Raw genomic sequence first — 23,060 nt, forward strand, 5'->3', positions numbered from 1 at the left:
CAATTGGTTGCCTCCTTCATCAGGGCCAGAGATGGGACCTACAACCTAGGTATGTGCCCTTGACCAGAAATCAAACCCTCAACACTGAGGTGTTTGGGCCACTGCTCTAACCATTGATCCACACCAGCCAGGACACCAATCATCCCTTTAATCTTTATGGTTTCTTTCTTGTTTTGTTTTCTAGTACCATGGTTTTGTAGATGTCTTTACATCTTTCTGAATCTCAAAGTAAAGTTCTTTGAATTGGTGGTTCCTCTGTGTTTCAATTTTCTCATCTGTTATGTATCCTGTCTTTTTGTTTCATGCCAATGGATTTTTTTTTTTTTTTTTTTTTTTTTTTTTTTTCCTGGTGATCCTTGGCATCTGTCTTTTTAAAAAAAATTTATTTTTTTTAATGAAGGACCTGGTACGAATATGGTGTTCCTCTTTTGTTGTGTAAGTAGCTCTGTAATCTTAATGTTTTGTTTACCTTACCAGGAAGTCTGTTGAGATCTTCATATATATAGCTAAGACATATTAACTGGTAGCTTATATTTAGGGTAAACAGGCAAGAAAAATGAGCCAGGCTGTCGGACACTTGTCAGAATGAGAATAAGTGGGACAGCAGTTCTGGAAGTCTTTACTCTTCCCAAGTGCTTTTTGTTCAGTATTATTTTTAGAGACACATCCACTTTTTTTTTTTTTTTTTTTTTTTTTTTTTTACTTTTTTTCAAATCTAGGGTGAATGCTCAGCATCATCCATTTCATGTGGAATCTGTTTGGCTTACGTGTTTTTATATACAGACCTTCAGTTATTTCTCCTGGGGTTTGTTTTGTTTTTCTATCTACCCAAAGTGCTGAATCTGTGTCTATAGGCACTCTGAGTTTCATTGTCAGATAGAGCCTATATCTACTGTAGCCTATCATAATGCTTTCAGAGATACATTTTGAGTCACTTCTCATCTTCCCATAAATGTGTTCCATCTCTAATCTGGGGGTTTTTTTCCGGCTCACCAGTGACTTGCACATTGCACATTCCAATGTTCAGTTCTTTGTTCTTATCTTACTGGACTTATTAGCAGCATTTGACACATTTGATCACTTTTTAATACACAGGTTTCCAGGACATCACATTCTCAGGTGACCTATTTCCTTAACCACCACTCATTTTTTTCCCTTTCAATTTTCTTTTGTATTAGTTTCAGGTGTACAGCTTAGTGGTTAGAAAGTCATATTTACATAGTGTTCCCCTTGATATTTCCAGTACCACAACTGGCACCGTACATAGTTATAAAATAATATTTAAGATCTCTTGGTTGAGCATTGACCTATGAACCAGGAAGTCATGGTTTGATTCCTGGGCATATGCCCAGGTTGCGGGCTGGATCCCCAGTGTGGGGCTTGCAGGAGGCAGCTGATTGATTATCCTCTCTCATCATTGATGTTTCTATAGCTCTCTCCCTCTCCCTGCCTCTCTGAAATCAATAAAAATATATTTTTAAAAATTTTTCAGATTTCAGCATCATAATTGTGCAGATGTATTAAAAAGCAATTTTAACTTGCATAGGGACTCTAAAATTTTCTTATTTTTTTCTATTTAAACCAATACATGATGATGTAGTAGCACTTAGCCAAGTAATTGGACACACCTCAATTTAGATCCAGATTCTGTTACTTATGCTATGACTGAGAGCAAGTCATTTCATATTGGAGCATGTCATTTGAAAATAGAGGAAAGTGGTGCCAGTGAAAGTTTTCAGATATCTACCTATGTTTGACTTGTAATGTAATAAGAATGATAGTATCTAAGAGTATATGCGGAGCTATTTTAATCATTGAACCTTTTTATTTTAAATTTATCCAACTTCCCACTAAATTTTATAAAGAAAAATCAGTCTTCTTAGAATCTAACTTAGTGAATGTCTTATATCCATATTATTCTGGTACATTTCTTTTTCAAAATACAAGTTCTGAGCACACTGCTAAGTATTTCCATGATAATAGTGGTTTTTATAATATGCTAGAGACCTGATGCACAAAATTCTACAAGAGTAGGTCTTCGCAGCCACAGCAGCTGTGTTGATCCCTCCCTCACAGCCAGAGTGGCTGCCTGGATCCCTCCTTCACAGCCGTCGCAGCCGGCTCAATCTCGTGGCTGCAGCCCCGGCTTCATCAGGAAGGACATCCAGTCTAATTAGCATATCAGGCTTTTATTATAGACTAGAAGCCTGGTGCACAAAATTCATGTGGGGGGAGGGTCTCTCAGCCAGGCCTGTGCCCTTGGGGAATGTCCGACTGCTGGGATCGAGCCTCAGCTTGCAGTCAGACATCCCTCTCGCAATCCTGGATGCTGCATGCACCAGTGACCATACTTTTCATACAGCTGAAAGGCTTCTTGCTGTTGCATGGGCAGCTATATTTTTTTGCCCTGATTATAAAAAGTAGTACATAGCTTTGATCCTTCTGAGGCAGTAATACACTTTAAAAGCCATTTTCCCCATCTTATGGGTCGAAAAACTGAATCAGAGAGAAGTTAAGTAATTGGCTTTGTCACACAGTTATAAGTGTCTGAACAGGGCTGACCACAAAATGTGCAAGCCAGAGTCCATGCATGTCATCGCTGCATCATCCTGCTTTTTCAGGGTTAGAGTAGCCTTGCCAGGTTTTAATTTTTAAATCTAAGAGACTGTTCCGGATACATAGGGTCCTAAGCCTGGCCAGCGATCAGGGCCAAACTATGGAATGACGGGCAGGCAGGGTGGTCAGGAAGCCCCCGCTGATGCCTGCCTTGGCTGGCTGGCTGGCACTGCCCACTGGCCTGCCCTACCTCCCAATTGCCACCTCCGGTTGCCTCCCTCTTGGAGGCTGGACGCTCAATATCCGGGGCAGCTCCTTTGTTGAGCATCTGCCCCCTGGTGGCCACTTGTTCACGTCGTTCCCCCATTGGGTCGATTTGCACATTAGGGCTTTATTATATAGGATTTCTAAAGTATGAGACTTTGAAGGTTTCAACTTCTTTATCAGAACATTATTTATATAATGATGAAAATAGTGAAAGTTTTGAATTTACTGCTATGCCTCCAAGTTAAAATGAAACTGTCAGTGCATCAGTTCACTCAAAGGTGAGAATTAAAGGAGGAATTACAATAACTACATGGCTGCAGCAGGCAAGAGGAGAGAGTGGGTTATAAAATGGCCAAATTATTTTTGATCAGTTACTCCTTTATTGTTTGTTTTTATAGTTTGAGAATAAGAATACATTTAATATTGTTTCATATCAACCATATGATACATTTCACTATTTTTATAATTTCAAACTGAAATTAACAACTTTTCATCATTAAGACGATTGGGCATATGAAATACTAATGTAGGATATACTTCCAAATACGTACGTAGTTTAAAAAATACATTTTCCCATAATTTTTTTCTGATAATAATATATGGTCTTGAAGAAAATGAGTATTCCATAATTTTGAAGCCTTTCTTCAATTGCTAAATATTATGGTTACCTTTAGTTTATCAGCATAAGGAATACATATGTACATCAAAATGTTGACCACATCTCTGATAATGAAAAATATTTTAACTCATGTTTAAAATGAAAGGTCAAATTTACTCCCTATTAATCACACATACTCATTTCTTCCCTCTGTATACTTGCACATTAACATTTTACATATTTTCAAATTACTGTCCATTTTAGCCTTTAGTTCTATGATTCTGTGAAAAGTTATGAATTTTTAAACTAGAAATAATTTTTTCTATACTAATTCTGTTTGAGATGGGCATTGCTTGGAACCAAAGAAGTAGCCCTTAATGTTTTCTCCCCTGGTCAAGGGGAAAAATAAAATATCATTTATATTGTAAAAATTGCAATTTTTGTTTTCTTTGTAAGTTACTATGTCCCAAAGTAATTAAATCTATGACAAGAAACACTTTAGTTTTCAAGCTTTTTGATTTATGTCTACTGAAGGCCCTAGAAATTCAGAGGAAGACCCTGGAAATTCAGAGGGAAAGGTCTGTTTAAATTAAGTTCTCATTTACTCTCAGTTAGGTTATACTTTTCTAAAACTGTGGTCAGAATAGCCTTCAGGTTTCCCTTGGACTAACTAAGTGCATGCTTTTGCGTTTTGTGGCTTAGTCAGTTTGGCCTGCAGAGCGAGCAGACTGTGATATCATAGAACTTACTGGCAGTGTTTTCTGGAAATGAATACCTACCACTTATTGAAAGCGTTAGCTAATGATGGAAATTAGGTTTAAGGACCAGACCTTGTGGTGATGATAGACACTGCTAGGTAATGTTGATTTGTATTTTCCAGAATTTTAAATGTGTGATTGCAGGAAGCTCCCTTCAATGAAAAGTGAATGAAAATGTTAAAAAAAAAAAAAAAAAAATCTATCTCGGTATTGCTCTTAGTAACTTGCCTATGAGTTTGAGAGCAAAGTTTATGATAAATATGGAAACTGCAAAAATGAGTAAATAGAGTGACTGGTCATTTTTAAAAATAATTTCAGAGGTCTTCGCATTATAAATGTTCATTAAGTAAAAAAGTAGAACTTTGTTCTAATTTCAGGCAATTTACTTTTGCAAATTTCTCCACTAAAAATTCAACTATAATTTTACAAGGAATAAAAATTGAAAATGATTTTTTTACTAATACCCAGATCTTTTTTTTTATTTTAGCAGAACCAAAAATTTATTTCAGTAAAATCACCCTAACAAAAGTTATTACCCACTTTAAAAAATAAAGGCCTTTTTATACTTTATCAAAAATTAATCCATACAGTTCACCAATGTTCTGTAGAGTCTACCATGTAATATGGACTAAGCCAAGCCCTGGAGAAATGGAAAATGAAAGACTACCCTCAAAAGTCCTTCCAGACTAGTTAAAGAATTGAACAGGCAAAGAAATAGTTACAGTATAAGGGGGTTGAGTTCAATAGCAGATAAGCACAAAACACGGAGCACAGAAAAAGGAATCAATCTGATTAAATACATTATCCTTGTAAAATGCACTCAGATTCATGGCCCTGCTCAGAATTCTTTGTTGACTACATAATACAGAACAAATATTGTCCATTTACGACTCCTCCAAATGATAGTTTAGGACTAGGAATCTGGATTTTGTGGCAGGTTAATATGTCAGAAGCCATGTAACAATTTTAGTTACTATGCTACATGCTTCAAACCTGCCTCCCATGGGTGTTCTGATATTCTGAGAATGAGTGAATAATTATAAAGCACTCCAGTTTCTTTCATATAGATGTGTGTGACTGACTGTGTGTGTGTGTGTGTGTGTGTTTGTGTGTGTGTTGTGCATACTTGCCCTGCTTTTGAAAGGAATCAAGTCTTTCACATCTCATTGCTGTTAAATTTTGTGTGAGCCAAATATTTATATTTTTGCTAATTCACAATCAACAAAGTTTGCCATGGGGAGAAGGGGAGCAAGACAGTTATAAATGCACTAGAGGCCTGGTGCATGAATTTGTCCATGGGTGGGATCCCTCAGCCAGGTGGCGATCACACTGATCAGGGCCGGCCAGCTGTGGGGGGAGGGACTGCAGGAGGTTGGTAGGTGGGTGGAACCATGGGAGGTTGGCTATGGGAGCTCACTGACCACCAGGGGGAAGCTCCTGCATTGAGCTCCTGCCCCCTGGTGGTCAGTGCACATCATAGCAACCTGTAGACCATTCATTCTGTTGTTTGGTCACTTAGACCAGCGTTTTTCAACCGCCGTTCCGCGAGATGTTGCCTGGTGTGCCGTAGGTGCAGACAAGACAAGAATTTTATAATTTTTCACTATTTTGTTTACTTAATATTTCATAATAAAGTAATTATAAAATACTTTCTTTGTGTTTATTTGATTCCTATTCAAGAGAATTACTTTATATATAGTCAATATAGGCACAGAGTTAAATTTTTTAACATTTTCTAATGGTGGTGTGCCTCGTGATTTTTTTCATGAAACAAGTGTGCCTTTGCCTAAAAAAGGTTGAAAAACACTGACTTAGACTTTTATATACATAGATAGTATAGCAGTTAGTTAAATTAATGTACTTAATACTCATCGAACTTTTACAGGGGAAAAAATGTATATAGCATGATAAGCATATTTTAAAATGACCTTGCTTTGCTTTGAGTATGGAAAACATTTTCTAAATTATCATGCTTTCGTTCAGAATTTAAATTTATCATTTTCTCCTAGAATTTAAATGATATCTTTTATGGATAGAACTGAGAAAATGAGTTATTTTCTTCCTACATTCTCCATACCATACCAGTGCAATAAACAAAAATACTTTTTTTCCCCAATTAAGTTCTTTCTATTTTTTTTTCTTGTTTTATTTTCTGTTTTTTAATTCTAAAGGACAGTATTATATGTGTTATGTGACTGTATCAATAAAACACACATACACACACACACAAAAAAAACAACAACACAAAACAGGTAAAAATCCAAGACTTGGTTCAGTTTACTGTCCAGTGGAGACAGACAATAAGAAAACAAATATGGAATAAAGGGCAAGCAAAGTAGGGAAAAGGGATAATTGCTGTTTTAAATGATATGATGAAGGAATGCTCCAGAAAGAAGCTGATAAGTAGAATTTTGAAGAAAAAAATCATGGTGTCTGGGCAATAAAGCATCTCCAACCAAAATCCTGAGTCAGGAATGTGTTTGATGTGCATTTTCTGCAGCAAAGATGGCCCTAGCTGGTTTGGCTCAGTGGATAGAGCGTCTGCCTGTAGACTGAAGGGTCCTGGGTTCAGTTCTGGTCAAGGGCTTATGCCCAGATTGCCGGCTCAGTCCCCAATAGGATGCGTGCAGGAGTCAGTCAATCAATGATTCTTTCTCATCATTGATGTTTCTATTTCTCTTTCCCTCACCCTTCTTCTCTGAAATCAATAAAAAATATATATTTTTTAAAAAGTGGCCAGTATGGCTGGAGTAGAAGGAATGAGGGGAAAGTAGAAGACAGTGAGAACAGAAGGATAGTGAGGGGCCAGGTTGTACTCAACCTTGTATAAATGAAGTACAGAGCACTGCCCATCCCCAGCACTGGCAATATTCACAAGAGACGTATTTTTTGGCAGGGAGAAGTAGGTGGGATTGTGCTGTTTGATACTTGCTATATTAATAAAAGTGAACAAACTGTTTTGCAGAGTATATTTAATGTAGTGACAAATAATTCCTCATTGAAAAGGCTATTTACTAGGTGTATCGATTAATTGGATTTTTTTTTCAATAGATGGAGTTACACATATGTTGATATATATGCGATTTGATATGTATGCTATTTTATTGTATTGACAACAAGATTCAAAACTTCATATGTCAAATTTTTTGAAGGTGTTCACATCATAGATATTTTTACACTTAAAAATGTCAAATTTTGTGCCAACAAAAGATCATTTGTGGGAAGTTTTAATTCATTACTTTATTTTGAAGAAAAGTCCTGCTGAATACTTTGGGAAGCTTATGGTGAACATGCTCCATCTCAAGACACTTTTGAACGCTGGTTTCAACAGTTTAAAAGTGATTATTTTGCTGTGAAAGAAAAAGTATGTCCAGGACAACTGAAAAAGTTTGAAGACCAACAGTTACAAGCATTATTGGATGAAGATGCATGTCAACCTAAAAAACAACTTGCAGAAAGATTAAATGTTGCTCAGCAAACAATTTCCAATCGTTTACAAGAAACAGAAAAGATTTTTTTTTTCCAGAAAAGATTTTAAAGGAAGGAAAATGGGTGCCACATCAACTGAACGAAAGACAAATGGAAAACCGAAAAGTCATTAGATCAAGTTCTAAAGAAGTCTAATGGCAAAATTTTCTCCTTTTTTAGGAGGTCAGTGTTTCTTAAGGCCTTCAACTGTTGGGATGATACCCACCCACGTTGTGGAGCACAATTTGCTCTACACGGACTCTATTAATTTAATAAAGTAAAAAAAAAAAAACCTTCACAGGAACATCTGAGATGTTTGACCATATATCCGGGTACTGTGGCCTAGCCAAGTTGGCACATAAAAATAGCTACCACAGCAAGCTACTCATTATGAGCTTTCACCCTAATAAAAGTGAAATAAGGTACAAATGTAGATAAATATAGATTCTTCATCTAAAATTTACATAGAACTGCTATTTTTACTCAAACTTATGTTTTGTATATTCTTTACTGAAAAGTTTGAACAGACATTTATGATTGTATTTCCAAATGATATTATTTCAACAGGCAATCTCAATTGAATACTAAGATTATATATTTGGGTAGTAATCCACTTTTAAAACCTATTTTTAACACATCCCAAAATTAAAACTGTATAATATGTAGGTTCTTCCCCCCCCCGCCCTAATTTTATAAACTAAAAATAATAGATATGGGTTTTTGTTGTTGTTGATTTCCATCATTTTGAAGTTACTTTGTCATTGGATAAGAATTTAAATATCAGTAATCAGCCTAGGTTAAGTTTTACAGCAGATTACAATAGTACCACATATGTAAGATGTTGCTAATTCCTGAACATTATGACTACTTTCATTAAAGTGTCACGCCAGACTGTTCTTAATGGTTGTAGCTGGAGAGAGATGTGGGGACTGGGAAAGTGGGAATTTCACCATTTGTTGTATATACTAAAGTATTATTAAAATCTTGCATTAAGAGTTGGCATTACTTGAATATTTTACAATATATTTTACTCAGGTTTTTAATTTTTTTAATTCAAGGTCAATGTTAATATAGGTATAAAAATGTGTCTGCCCATCAAAATTACTTTAAAAATCTATTACAGTTAAGACAAAACTATTCATTTGCTGTGTGATATTTCTTCAGAAAAGGATATCTTTTTTTCTAGATTCGAGGTCAGAAATCATAATTTATCCTTTATAATTTATCTTTTATTACTGAAAGCTCAATAGCCATTCAATAAATATTAGTTGATTGGATAAAAGTAGTATTGGCCTTGACTGGCTAAAAGTAGATGGTGAGAGAGTTTTTTAAATGAACTAAAAACTTTTTAAAAAATCATGTTTTATGGTACTGTGTTTATTTTGGATATACTGTTACAAAGTGATAAAAAAAAAAAAAAAGATTGTTTTGTGTTGATCTCAATAATATTTTAAGAAAAATAAGTTAAATCCCTGTGAGAGGGAGTAGTGTTTTGTGTCAACTCTGAATTTTGCTAATTGATAACAATAGTACATTGCAGTTCGCACTTCTAACCTGCATGTGATAGCCTTTAGAATTATTTGAACAATCTCTTCTGAGATCTTCACTCATTGGTTTGCTGATGGACAGAGATTGTAAAGTAAATGAGACCCACACTGTGTTCATTTTTAACCTGAGCTTGACTTTGAACCTGTATCTTTGCCGATGAGATGCAGTGCGTTATCTCCTTAGAAGCCGTTTATTACAAAAAAAATGCAGTAAAGTGCATTGGGAATAAAGAAGATGAATCCACACATGATAAAAGAATTTTCAGTCACTATTATCATTTAAAGGAGAGAATCAAAGGGAATTTTCATTTTCCAGATATTCCCCAGTGATGAAGAAACAGCACAATATGTCATAGAAGGAGGCCAAGTCAAAGGGAAATTCAAATAGATTTATTTGTTCTTTTTGAGAAAATTAATTGATTTTTTTTTTCTAGCCTTTGTGATACTTCTTTATGAAAACTTGATGACCTCAAGTTAGAAATAAATCTTTCAAGGAAGAGATGCAGCAGAGCAGGGATAATGGTATATATAATTTTTGAGCCGAGAGCAGGATATGGACACATCTTGCTCTGTTGCTGGGATGGAAAAACTGGCTTAGCTCGCCTTGAGTCAAGTGTCTTAGCTAAACTCTCCAACCGTTTCTGACCATAGTATTCATGATGCAACTTTAAAGGATCCTGCCGTACAAGTGAGGCTTTTTTCTTATATGTAAGCTGTAGGGGTCGTGTCTTTGTGACATAAATGTCTTCAAAATAAAATGGGTAGGTATAATAAGCAGATAGGAATTATCTTTTTTCTTTTCACAGGAATTATCAACATAGAAGGAATGCCTTGTGACCATCATGCAGATACAGCACCAATGGTAAGGCAGTCTATTTCTGCATTATTAAAACTGATAAGAAGCTACAATGATACTGGTTATAATAATGTCCTTGTACAAAATTCTTATCCTCCCTTTTGTCAGTAGTTATATCCCTCATATTTTTTTAATTAATGAAGAAAATTTACTAATTTTTGCCACGATATGGGAAAATAAGATCTGTATCATTTTTACAGATACTTATTTATATTAATGTTATACATGGAATGCTTTTTTAATTTAAGAATACTTTATACTTTTCGCCCAGCTGGTGTGGCTCAGTGGTTGAGTGTTGACCAAGAGGTTACGGGTTCTATTCTGGTCAGGTCACATGCCTGCCTGGCTTGTGGGCTTCATCCCCAGTAGGGGATGTGCAGGGGCAGCTGATTGATGTTTTTCTCTTATCCATCATTCTGTCTCTCTATCCCTCTCTCTTCCTCTTCTCTAAAATCAATAAAAACATATTAAAAATGTTTTATACTTTTTATAAAGTAATGCAAATATATATGTGGAAATTGATTTATACCCTTTTTTAAGTAGATGTTATTTTGAGCACTAGCTTCATTTAGAGTGAATGATTTGTAGTAGTGGAATTATGCTTCCATTTTATTAAATGTTACTAGGCATTATTATTATCAAGTAAAATCCTGTATTTTATCCCTCTTATATTACTACCAGGCAATAAAAGGCATTTAATAATCACAGTATCATTTACTATATTAAAAATAATTATAAAAGATAATATAAAGAGAGATTATTAAAATTAGTATCTGAGTATAACATTTATATAAAATATATATCAATTGATAGTCCCCACTCTTAATTTATAAGATAATATAGAGTATATCTTTCTGTTCTCAAAGCATAATCTTACTTCTTTTCCTTTCTATTCAGTACAGCTCTTCATTTCCTGCTACTGAATAGCTACTAAAAAATTCTTTTTAAGAAAATGAAGATAATATTCTACTATATTTGAGTTTTATTGATGATATTTTTCTCTAGGAAAAATTGACTCCATTTTTTATTTGTAATGAATCCATATGATTAATTCAACATATTTGATGGTTTACTATGTGGTGCTCTAGTAAATACCAGTGTTTAAGGAATTAATCAGTATAATGATAACAAATACTTGGTTATAGTGTATATTTCAATTATATTTAGTAGCAGTAACATTTTATGAAATATATTCTTTAATATTTAAAATTAAAGATAAAAATTATGGAAAACATTATTTTAATGTATTTGAATCATTGGATTATTTTTCATACTTTTGAAATTTATGTTATTCATGTAGGCATTCCTGGCACTGGTGTTTACATTTCTGTGTGTGTTTTTTTGTGGTGTTTTTTTTTGGTTTTTTTTTGTATATTCTGAAACTCAGAAAAAGACAGCCTAGCAGTTTTTTTGTCTTAACCTGTAGGCTAGTTGTAGATGCATATGTTAATTAAATGATAAAATAAAAGAACTGAATCCTCAAGAACTCATGAGAAATAATGATCTTAACTTATTCAGTAATTATTTCAAAATAACACCAGTGAATTAGGAACAATCTATCCTATATAATAAAGAGCTAATATGCAAATTGTCATGCCATCACTCCTTAAAGAATCAGACACTCAACACTGGGGAGAGAGGAATGGGAACTAGCCAGGCACAAATGAGCTTACAAGAGAGGAATGGGGACCAGCTAGGCACAAATGAGCTCCTGAGAGAGGAATGAGGACCAGCCAGGCTGTGACCTGGGAGAGGAACAAGCTGCAAGCTCCACGTTCCTGGGCACCAACACCTGCATCTGTGGCCTGCGAGAGGGACAAACCACCCACCCTGCAGTCCTGAGCACCAGTGCCTGTGGCTGTGGCCCAGGAGAGGGACAAGCTGCCTATCCCGTGGTCCCCTGTGGCTGCAGCCAGCCCAGACGAAGCTGGGCTGGGTCCTGAGTGCCTGCAGCTGGCCAGAGGGAGGGAAGCCAGGTCCCAGGTGCCTGCAACCAGCCAGAGGAGGGAATCCTGGGTCCTAGGTTTGGGGCAAGGCAGAGGTGGTTAGGAGTGATCAGTCAGGCTGGCAGAGGGATTAGGGGCGATCAGACATGCAGACAGAGGGATTAGGGGTGATCAGGCAGTTAGGCAGGTGAGCAGTTAGGAGCCAGTGGTCCTGGATTGCGAGAGGCAGTTGGACATTTTTTGAGGGGTCCCGGATTGGAGAGGGTGCAGGACAGGCTGAGGGATTCTTCCCTCCATGCAGGAATTGCATGCATCGGGCCTCTAGTGTATTTATAAAAACCTAAGTGACCGAATGACTGATCAACTGGTCACTATGACATGCACTGACCATCAGGGGGCAGATGCTTGATGCAGGAGCTGCCCCTTGGTGGTCAGTGCACTCCCACAGCCAACCTCCTGCAGCTGGCCAACCTCCCACTATCCTTCCCACCTGCTGGCCCAATTGGGACTGGGCAAGATGGTCCCAATAGGTTCCCAATTGCCTGCCAGGCCCAGGGACCCCAGCCATGCAGGAATTTGTGCACTGGGCCTCTAGTCGCTAATAATAATACTTCAGGTACTGTTGGTCTTTTGATTATGTTTTTCCAGTTGGATTATTAAATGGTAGTCCCTATTATATTAATAACATTTTCACTCTGTGCAATCAATTAGTTTTAATATACTTGATTTATGCAGGCACTCCCTAAACATTCAGTTATCCAGGTTTTGACTTGAATCAGGCTTCCTTTTTGTGTGTTTTAAAGCTCTTCTCCTCTCTTATTGCTGCAAATTAAGCATATTTTACTTCCCCACGTCCTCAGGGTCTTTCTGCTTACTGACAGTTAATTTTGTCCCTTCCTCCATAACCTCTAGATAGGATCACAAGTGTGTTCATAATCCATTATCCTGGAAAGTAAAGTCTCACTTTCACAAAAAATGTAATTTTACCTAATTTCAGCCCTTTGGATCTATATGCTCTTATTTTCATTAAAGGGATTAAGATGAGAAAATATTTAGAGACAGAAGATAGAGGAAAAAGACTGTCCAAAAATTTAAGGTGGGTTATTTGTAAGTTCAGACTTTATACTATATTAGCCTAAAAAAGAGAGATATTATCGGGGTCTAAGAAAAAAAGAAAGAAAAGAAAAGGAGTGTGGTAGCATTTCAGAATGGCTGAGTCTGGGGCCCTGAGTGACTTCTTTACCCTGTTCCCAGCTTATTTCTCTACACATTATCACCCCACTTCCCTGTTGCGCCAGGTACTACCATGAGTGGCTTGGGTCTAGGTGTGTGTGAGATGATAGCTACAAGTACACATCAGGTGAGGGAAATGAGACTTTCTCAAGTCTCTATACAGGGAAAGATGCGTATCTCGATATTCTATAATAAGTTAGGATGAACTTTTCACTAAAAGTAAAGTTTGATACTGTAGCAGTGTAATGTGATACAGTGTTCTTCGAAAATATAGGTTATCTGTCTCAGGCAGAGGTGATTCTTTCTCAGATTTGATGTTTATATGCGTGGCTTCCTTTTCCCTGACTTTTGTCCTGAATGGTATTCACTCATATAGTACATTTTAGTACTATAGGAAAAGCAAATAAGATATTAGACAATCATGATATTCAATTACATGAAAATAATTATAAACATGCCACTTTAAGAACTAGTTGTGCACCTGCTTATAGCCTACAGCAAATTAAGGATACTATCAGACAGATTAATCAGAGGACATTGTCTGAACCCTGAAAGGAGGTATAAAAGTTAGTTAATAGTTAAGTCAATACAGGCTTGAGTCCCATATTTACCTTAAATGAAGGACTTATTTGCAAATCAAAGAGAAATAGTAACTAGCATAAGGAAGTCTTCTCCTACATGCTTGGTCCTTTCTTATTTGAGATGATTACATGAGGAATATAGTTAAAAACATACCTGCCCTTTAATTTTCAACCATATTGCACAGCAGTTTCCATAGCTTTCATATTGTCTGGTGCAATTAAAGCATGGTAAGCCATGCTGAATATATAAATAACTATTTGTGATTTGAGGATAATTACTTTTGAATATCTTCCAATGAAAACAGGTGTGATAAAATTCAGATAGCATCAGCGTGGCCTGTTGTATAAGTAACTGGTTTTTGTAAAGCTTCTTTAATTCCAAATCTGTAATACTAAATAATATTACTCTTTCTTATTTTATTCAGTGATTACACAACCCCCATTTAATGAGAACAGTTTTTCTTTTAACAAGTGGACTTTTTGGCAGTTTATAAAACTACAACTTGCATTTTCACAGAAGCCTTCACATTTACCACAACAGGTTGAAACAAAATCCAGGCTATCTCCTGGAACACTCTTGCCATTCATCTAAGTATTTAATTGTTAGGAATTAAAATATCCTAGCTTGATTGGAAATTTAAATATTGATTCATTCTTCTTTTTCATTATAAGTCCAATCCATTAGCAAGATGGTCATTCAGTGTGCAGTTATACTTCTTCTAGGTCTTCTAAGGCTTTGATAGATAAATTTTTGTCATGTAATTTTTCATTAATAATAAACTTGAATGCTTTAAAGTGTTTTACTGTTCTGAAAATTTATCTGAGATATTTGTGATGTTGCTTGCCCTTAACACTAATGTTATTCACAAATGTACCTATCTGAATTCTATAAATTTAATCTGAGATTCTTTAATTTTTATGATATCTATAGCTATTCTACCACATTTTGGTTTGTTATTGGGCTGTTATTGTCTAGCACACTCTCTAGGGTTACAAATTATCTCATATTGCATTATTTATGCATGTATGCATGCAAAATATATCTTTCACATTTTAACTTAATATTTGGGGCAGCTTGTTTATGGATAAATGCGTGAGTTTAAATGGAATGTCTTTGATCCAAAGGGATCACTTATTTTCTCCAATTTGTAGCATTTTCCAGGAATTCATAGTATGTGAATTGGGGTACATAAATGTATCCCTATAAAACTCATAAAATAAAACCTAAGGCCAATCTCTTCCTGTAGGTAATTGCAGGGTGGAGAGGGAACTGATAAACTATAAGTTTTTATGGCTTAAGCCATAAAAGAATCTGTTTTCACTTATCAATGAAGTAGCAATTCAAAGCAGTTCTCTTGAAATTCAAATATAAACACAAAACAGATTCTCCTTTAAGACCACTCTAAGTTGTCCATGATATAACATTTTTCTTAAGTATCTGCACAGTGGTTTTTTTATCCAGACATTGTAAATTATGAAATTTATGTTGACTTTTCCCATTGACACACTCCACTGAGATTTGTGTATTTCAGACTTTTCACCTTAATTCTCTTTTGACTATTCTAAATTTTTCCATCTAGCAAACTTTTAAAATGCTGAAAATTCTCACAGGTTGAGAACCCCTAGCAGGGTCACATAAGACCATTGGAAAACACAGATATTTACATTACGATTCATAACAGTAGCAAAATTACAGTTATGAAGTAGCAACGAAAATAATTTTATGTTTGGGGGTCACCAGGACATGAGGAACTGTATTTAAGGGTCGTGACACTAGACAGGTTGAGAACCACTGAACTAGAAGATTAGAAAAGGTAATTTGGGCATGATTTATAAAGATCGCTGGACTTTAGATAAAGTCAGTATAAGCAATAGTAAGGCGATTGAGCATGAGAATATCACCAACGTGGTAATGTTGTTTTGTTATTCTATTTTTCTATCACAGTTTGTATTTAACACTATTTTGTATTAGTTTCAGATGAATAGCACAGCAAATAGACATTCATATGCTTTACAAAGTGTTCCTTCCGATAATTCAAGAGTCCATCTGGCACCATAGGCAGTCATCACAACACTGTTGACTATATTCCCTGTGCCTTCTTTTCTTTATATCCCTGTAACAATTTTGGTTGTCACCAATTAGTACCTCTTAATCCCTTCACCTTTTTTTACCCTGCCACACAACAGGTCTCCCCTCTGGTATCCATCAGTCTGTCCATTTGTTTATTTTCTTTAGATTATACTTATATGTGGAATCACATAGTATTTGTTTTTATGTGTCTGGCTTATTTCACTTAGCATAATACCCTCTAGGTTCATTCATGTTGTTGCAAATTGTAGGATTTTGTTTTTTTATGGTCAAGTAATATTCCATTGTATGTATGTGTGTGTGCTCAACTGCCTTACTATTGCTTATATTGACTTTATCTAAAGTCCAGCGATCTTTATAAATCATGCCCAAATTACCTTTTCTAATCTTCTAGTTCAGTGGTTCTCAGCCTTTCTAATGCCATAGATAAATAGAGAGATATGGTGGTAATGTTTTTATTTTTATTTATAATATATTTAAAAATAAAAATAAAAACATTACCAACTTACATATATATATATATATATATATATATATATATATATATATATATTATTTATTTATTTATTTATTTATTTATTTTTTTACTGCTGATAGTATTACAGATGTCTCCCATCTTTCTCTCTCCGCCCAGCCCCTACCCATCCCCCCAGGTCTTTACCCCCCTGCTGCCCATGTCCATGGGCTATGCATATAAATATATAAGTTCTTCGGTTTATCTTTTCTCGTCCTCTATATTCACATTGAGGTATGTCACTCTGTTCCATGCCCTCATGCTTCTAGTCTTGTTTTGTTGGTCATTTCAATTTGTTCATTAAATTCTACAAATAAGTGAGATCACATGATATTTGTCTTTCTCAGATTGGCTTATTTCACTTAGCATAATATTCTCCAAGTCTATCCATGCTGTCCCAGAGGATATGAGATGTTTCCTTTTTACAGCTGCATGGTATTTCATTGTGTTAATGTCCCACAGCTTTTTTATCCATTCATATACTGATGGCACTTGGACTGTTTCCAAATATTAGCTATTGTAAATGCTGCTATGAACAGAGTGTTGCCTAAATTCTTTCTGATTGGTATTTTGGGGGGTTTTTAAGATATATTCCCAGAATTAGGATTGCTAGGTCAAATGGAAGTTCCATTTTTAATTTTTTGAGGAAATGCCATACTATTTTCCATAGTGGCTGCACCAATCTTCATTTCTACCAATAGTGAACTAGTGTTCCCTTTTCTCTGCAATCTTTCCGGCACTTGTTGTTTGTTGATTTTTTTTATGATAACCATTCTGGCAGGTATGGAGTGATATCTCATTTTGGTGTTTCTTTTTTTGTTTTGTTTTGTTTTTAATATATTTTATTGATTTTTTTCAGAGAGGAAGGGAGAGAAATAGCTATTAGGTCTAGTAATACTTAATGTCGTTTTCTAATACTTTTTTAAATCGAATTTATTTAAACAATACAACAAAATTTAATCAACAATATAGTTGCCGTTGTTTTCTACTACTTGTGCCCAACGCTCAGGAAGCATTTTAATCCCTCTGTTGTAAAATTCTTGTGATTTTGATGCAAAAAATTCGGTCAATGCATTTTTGAGGCATTCTTCATTATTAAATTTTTTTCCAAGAGGAAAGTTTTGCAAAGAACAAAACAAATGGTAATCGGAAGGGGCAATATCAGGAGAATATGCAGGTTGAGGGAGAACTTCCCATTCCAACTGGCGCAGTTTTTCAGCAGTGATTCTTGCAGTATGCGGTCGTGCGTTATCGTGGTGAAGAATTACGCCCTTCCGATTAATCAGCGCGGGTTCTTTTTCTCTTAAAGCTTGGGCTAACCTTTCCAATTGGGCACTATACACTGCACTTGTAATGGTTTGGTTAGATGGTAAAAGTTCATAATGAAGAATTCCTTTAAAATTCCACCAAACACACAACATCACTTTTTTCGCATGCAAGTCAGGTTTTGGCGTGGGCTGCGGAGCCTCATTTTTGTCCAACCATTGAGGCCGCCTTTTCAAATTAACATACAGCACCCATTCTTCATCTCCGGTAACAATTTGCTCTAAAAACGGCAAACGGTTTTGACGAGAGAGGAGCAAACTGCAAATTGTGACTCTTTGATTACGGTTGTTGTCGGTCAACTCATGAGGAACCCATTTTCCAAACTTTTGGACTTTGCCAAGTGCACGCAATTGATTGGAAATTGTTTTTTGTGAACAATTTAAAGTTGTCGCAAGCTCTTGTTGGGTAATTTGAGGATTTTGCACCAAAAGAGCTTGAAGAGCTTCTTGATCAAAATTGGACACACAACAACTCTTGTCATCTAACGAAAAATTTCCCTCGCGAAATTTCTCAAACCAACGCTGGCATTTTCTGGCGCTAACTGCATCTTGACCAAGAGCACTACAGATGTTTTTTGCAGCCTCACTTGCTTTTCTTCCTAATTGGAACTCGTAAAGCATGCAGTGCCGAATATGCTCTTCATCCGCCATCTTCTTAGCCCTAGTTCTGCAACAAAAACCAAACCAAACACAAACTTTTTCAAGCAAAAGTTGTTAATTGCACTTCACAGGTTATGTCAATACAAGTCAACGCCAAGCAAGATTTTAAACGAATGTTTAAAAACGACATTAATTATTACTAGACCCTAGAAATGTCGATGAGAGAGAAACATTGACCAGCTGCCTCTTGCACACCCCCTACGGGGGATGTGCCCGCAACCAACGTACATGCCCCTGACCGGAATCGAACCTGGGACCTTTCAGTCCGCAGACCGATGCTCTACCACTGAGCCAAACCAGTTTCAGCTCATTTTGGTTTTAATTTGCATTTCTCTGATGATTAGGGACTTTGAACATTTTTTCATATGCCTCTTGGCCATTTGTATGTCCTCTTTGGAGAGTGTTTATTTAGGTCCTCTGCCCATTTTTTAAATGGATTGTTTGTCTTCCTTTTGTTGAGTTGTATAAGTTCTTTGTATATTTTGGATTTTAACTGCTTATCAGATGTAATCATTGGCAAGTATGTTTTCCCATTCAGTGGGTTCCATTTTCATTTTGATGATGGTTTCTTTTGCTATTCAGAAACTTTTTATTTTCACCTCCCATTTGTTTATTTTTTCCTTTGTTTCTCTTGCCCTAGGAGATGTATTTGCAAAAATTCTGCTACATGAGATGTCTGAGATTTTATTGCTAATATTTTTATGGTTTCGTGGCTTACATTAAGTCTTTTGTCCATTTTGAGTTTATTCTTGTGTATGGTGTAAGTTGGTGGTCTAATTTCATCTTTTTCCCTGTGTCTTTCTAGTTTTCCCAAAACCATTTGTTAAAGAAACTGTCTTTACTATATTGTATGTTCTTGTTTCCTTTGTCAAATATAAATTGACCATAATGATGTGAATCAAGTTCTGGGGTCTCGGTTCTGTTCCATTGGTCTATATGCCTGTTCTTGTGCCAGTACCAGGTTGTTTTGATTATAGTGGCTTTGTGGTATAGTTTGATATTGGTATTGTGATGCTTCCAACTTCATTCTCTTTCTCAGGATTGCTGCAGATATTCAGGGTCTTTTATGGTCGATATAAGTTTTTGAAGTATTTGTTGTAGTTCTATGAAATATGTCATTGGTATTTTAATAAGGATTGCTTTGAATCTATAGATTGCTTTGGGTATTATGGATATTTTAATGATGTTAATTTTTCCAATCCATGAATATGGTATTTGTTCCATTTGTTTGTATCTTCCTCTATGTCTTTTTTCAATATTCTGTAGTTTTCCAAGTACAGATCTTTTACCTCCTTGGTTAAGTTTATTCCTAGCTATCTTACTTTGTTGTTGTTGCAATGGTAAATGGGATGTGGGTGGGGGGGGTTTTGTTGTTGTTGTTTTGATTTTTTTTTTAGTTTCTCTTTCTGAGAGTTTGTTATTGGTGTATAAAAATGCCAATGATTTATGGATGTAGATTTTGTATCCTACTGCATTTCTGAATTCATTTATTAAGTCTAGTAGTTTCCTAGTGGAGTCTTTACGATTTTCTATGTACAATATCATGTCATTTGTAAATAATGAAGAGCAGCTCATGAAACTGTGGATTGATGGAGATGAGAGGAATGTGAGTTGTGCAGCTACTATAATCCACATTTGATATCCTACTAGTCTGTCTAAGGAAAGGGCAATGGAAATGAAACAGGTATATTTCTGAGAAAAATTTGGAGATTAGAACTGAAGGTTAATGAATGATGACCCCATTGACATTATTTTTCAAAACAGGAATGAAGGCTGATTTTTAGAGAATAATACATTCTGCTTTTGGAGTTAAATTTCAGGTAACCAAAGGCCATGAACAAGTAGAAATGCCCAGCAGAGAACTGAGAATGTAGGCTGGGATCTCAGAAAAGAGGATGAGTTTGAAGATATAAATTTATTATGCTTGATAAAGTCATACCCTACAGCTGCAGAAGGGCAGTCCAGTAGTCAGAAGGCTTTAGCTATGGGGAGTCATTTGTTTATCATGGGTGGGAGCAAGCAGATTCTTCATAAAACGGTTATCCAAAATTCCCCATACAGGAAGGAGGCTGATATCCAATCCTTAGAAAAAGCTGAGCCAGGAACTAGTCTCTCCCTACTCACCTCTCAAATCCATTATAGCTATTGTATTTATCCAAAACATAAATATTGTCATGCATTCAGGATCTTGTGGTGCATCCCATCTCCTACCTATTGAAAAGTAAGCTATTTAGCATGTCATTTGAGCCCTTGTGCTACCTTTCTAAACTTATTTCCATCTCTTCCTCAATATTCACTGTGCACTCTGAGCTACTTGCTGTTCCCTGGATTTTTCACACTGAGCAGTAATATTAGAAGAGGGTTTAAGAATACTAAGTGCAGAACCAAATTACTGGACTTCAAGTCCTGGTTTGGCAACTTTTGCTGCATGTGACTTTGTGCTTCACTTTTCTGTAAGTAGGGATAGTAATACCTACTTCAAGGATTATTGCAAGGGATTAGTTAAGACATATTGCCCCCTATTCAATATATTTCTGTGTACTAGGCATTATTACATATTTATTCACGAGAAATCACCATATAATAAGGACAAGAACATAGCACAAGCCTGAGAAGATATTTTAGGTCAAGAACCAAAGGGAGGACCCCTAGATCCCAAATAGGTCAGGAACATGATGAAGACTGCCGTAATGGCCTGCCTGTGTCTTATTTCTTTCTCTATTTATTTTGTAAAGCTTGTTGTATTATGCACTTATTTATTTACTAAAGGCCCAGTGCACGAATTTGTGCATAGGTAGGGGCCATCTCACTCAGTCCCACTTGGGGCCTGCCAGCTGTGGGGGAGGTTGGCTATAGGAGCTCACTAACCACCAGGGGACAGCTCCTGCTTGGAGCATCTGCCTCTGGTGGTCAGTGTGCATCATAGCTACTGGCCAGTTGTCCAGTCGTAATGGTCACTTAGGCTTTTATATATATATATATATATATATATATATATATATATATATATATATATTTCATATTCTGACTCTTGCCTGGAATCAATGCAGAAGTTCACTTACACCAGGATAATAGGCATAAACTAGGACTATCATGGGCAATCCTACATGTGATCACCTTACTCGTGAATTCAATAAGTCATAGCAGCCAGATTGATCTTTTTAAAATGTAATTTAAAATGGGCTTTCCTCCTGCTTAACATTCTTCAATAATTTCTCCCTACATTTGGAATAGAACCAAACCCTTTCCCAGGAACCAAAAGGGCCTTCATGATCTGATCTCTGCCTATTTCTTCAGTATTATCTTATGATACTCTCTGCTAAGTTTCTTGAACATCAAGCTGTTACCTACTCACCCACAGACCTCTAAACATTTGGTCTCTCTGCCAGGAATATACCCACCCTTGTGCATAAAAGGCTGTGTGTGTGTGTGTGTGTGTGTTACATGCTATTGAGTTGGTTCTATCTCCTGATGACCCCGTGAAAGAGCAATGTCCACAGTGTTCTGTCCCTAACAGCTCTGCTCAGCTCCTACAGATTTATGCCTATGGCTTCTTTTATTAAGTCAATCCATTTCATATTGGGTTTCCTTTTTCCTGTTGCCTTTACTTTTCTAGCATTATTGTCTTTTGCAAAGAACCCCACCTTCTCATTGATGTACCCAGAGTAGGATAGCTTTTGTCATTTTCACCTCCAGACACGTTTCAAGCTTAATTTGTTCCAGGACCCAATTGTACATTTTTTCAGTGATCCAGGATACTCATAGAGCTCATCTCTACTGCAGTACTTCAAATGGATCACTTTTTCTCTATCAGCCTTCATTTACACATAGTAATTTTTGGGGGTGTGCATTATCTTTGCCTTACTGTAATGACACATTTTTGGTCTTTGTGATCCTTCCTAATTCTTTTTCTTTAGATCTCAGTAAATGTATCCCCTAGTAAAATGTGTACTTGATCAAGAGAGGGATTTTGCATGCTCCTTCCTATCCAGCACTATGATCTGAGCACTCTACAATGCATTGCATATATTGGGTCGGCAACTAAGTAATTGCGGATTTTAAAAAAATCAAAGACAATTTTTTCATGGAACTAAATAACTTTATTCTGTAATGTATTGCCCATTTTGATCAATGACCTTTTGCCATCTTTCAGGCAGCATCATAATCCCACGTTCAAAAAACTTCTGGTTTTTATTAGCAAAAAACTGAATCAGGTACGATTTGACATCATCATCATTATTGAAATTTTTACCATTCAAGGAGTTTTGTAAAGATCGAAACAAAAAGTAATCAGATGGTGCAAGGTCAGGACTATATGGTGGATGTGGCAAAACATCCCAACCAAGCTCCATTAATTTTTGCCGAGTGACCAAAGATGTGTGTGGCCTTGCATTGTCATGATGGAATACAACACCTTTTCGATTTGTCAATTCGGGCCGCTTTTCTTCAACTGCATTGTTTAATTTCGTTAGTTGTTCAATGTAGACATCAGAATTGATCGTTCGGTTGGGGTGGTAAGAGTTCAAAGTAGACAATTCCTTTGTAATCCCACCAAACTGATAACAAAACCTTCTTTTGATGAATATCAGCTTTTGATGTTGTTTGAGTTGGTTCACCTGGCCTGCTCCACGATCTTTTCCGCTTGATATTGTTGTAAACAAC

The 23,060-nt window shown here is 36.0% G+C and overlaps 1 protein-coding gene across 8 annotated transcripts in view; it reads left to right on the forward strand.

The window, feature by feature from the left end:
- The window catches only part of AHI1 (Abelson helper integration site 1), a 139,959-nt gene that overhangs the window by 67,179 nt on the left and 49,720 nt on the right, over positions 1–23,060 (forward strand). For all 8 annotated transcript variants that reach the window (XR_014795469.1, XR_014795470.1, XR_014795471.1 and 5 more), the window contains exon 21: positions 10,001–10,056. Coding sequence is in view for 4 of the 8 variants with exons in the window: in XM_084889392.1 (XP_084745518.1) it covers positions 10,001–10,056 (56 nt within the window). In the remaining 4 variants the exon portion in view is untranslated. The remainder of the gene's footprint in view (positions 1–10,000; positions 10,057–23,060) is intronic.

The sequence above is a fragment of the Pipistrellus hanaki genome (assembly GCF_964339955.1).
Source record: "Pipistrellus hanaki genome assembly, chromosome: 7".
NCBI lineage: Eukaryota > Metazoa > Chordata > Mammalia > Chiroptera > Vespertilionidae > Pipistrellus > Pipistrellus hanaki.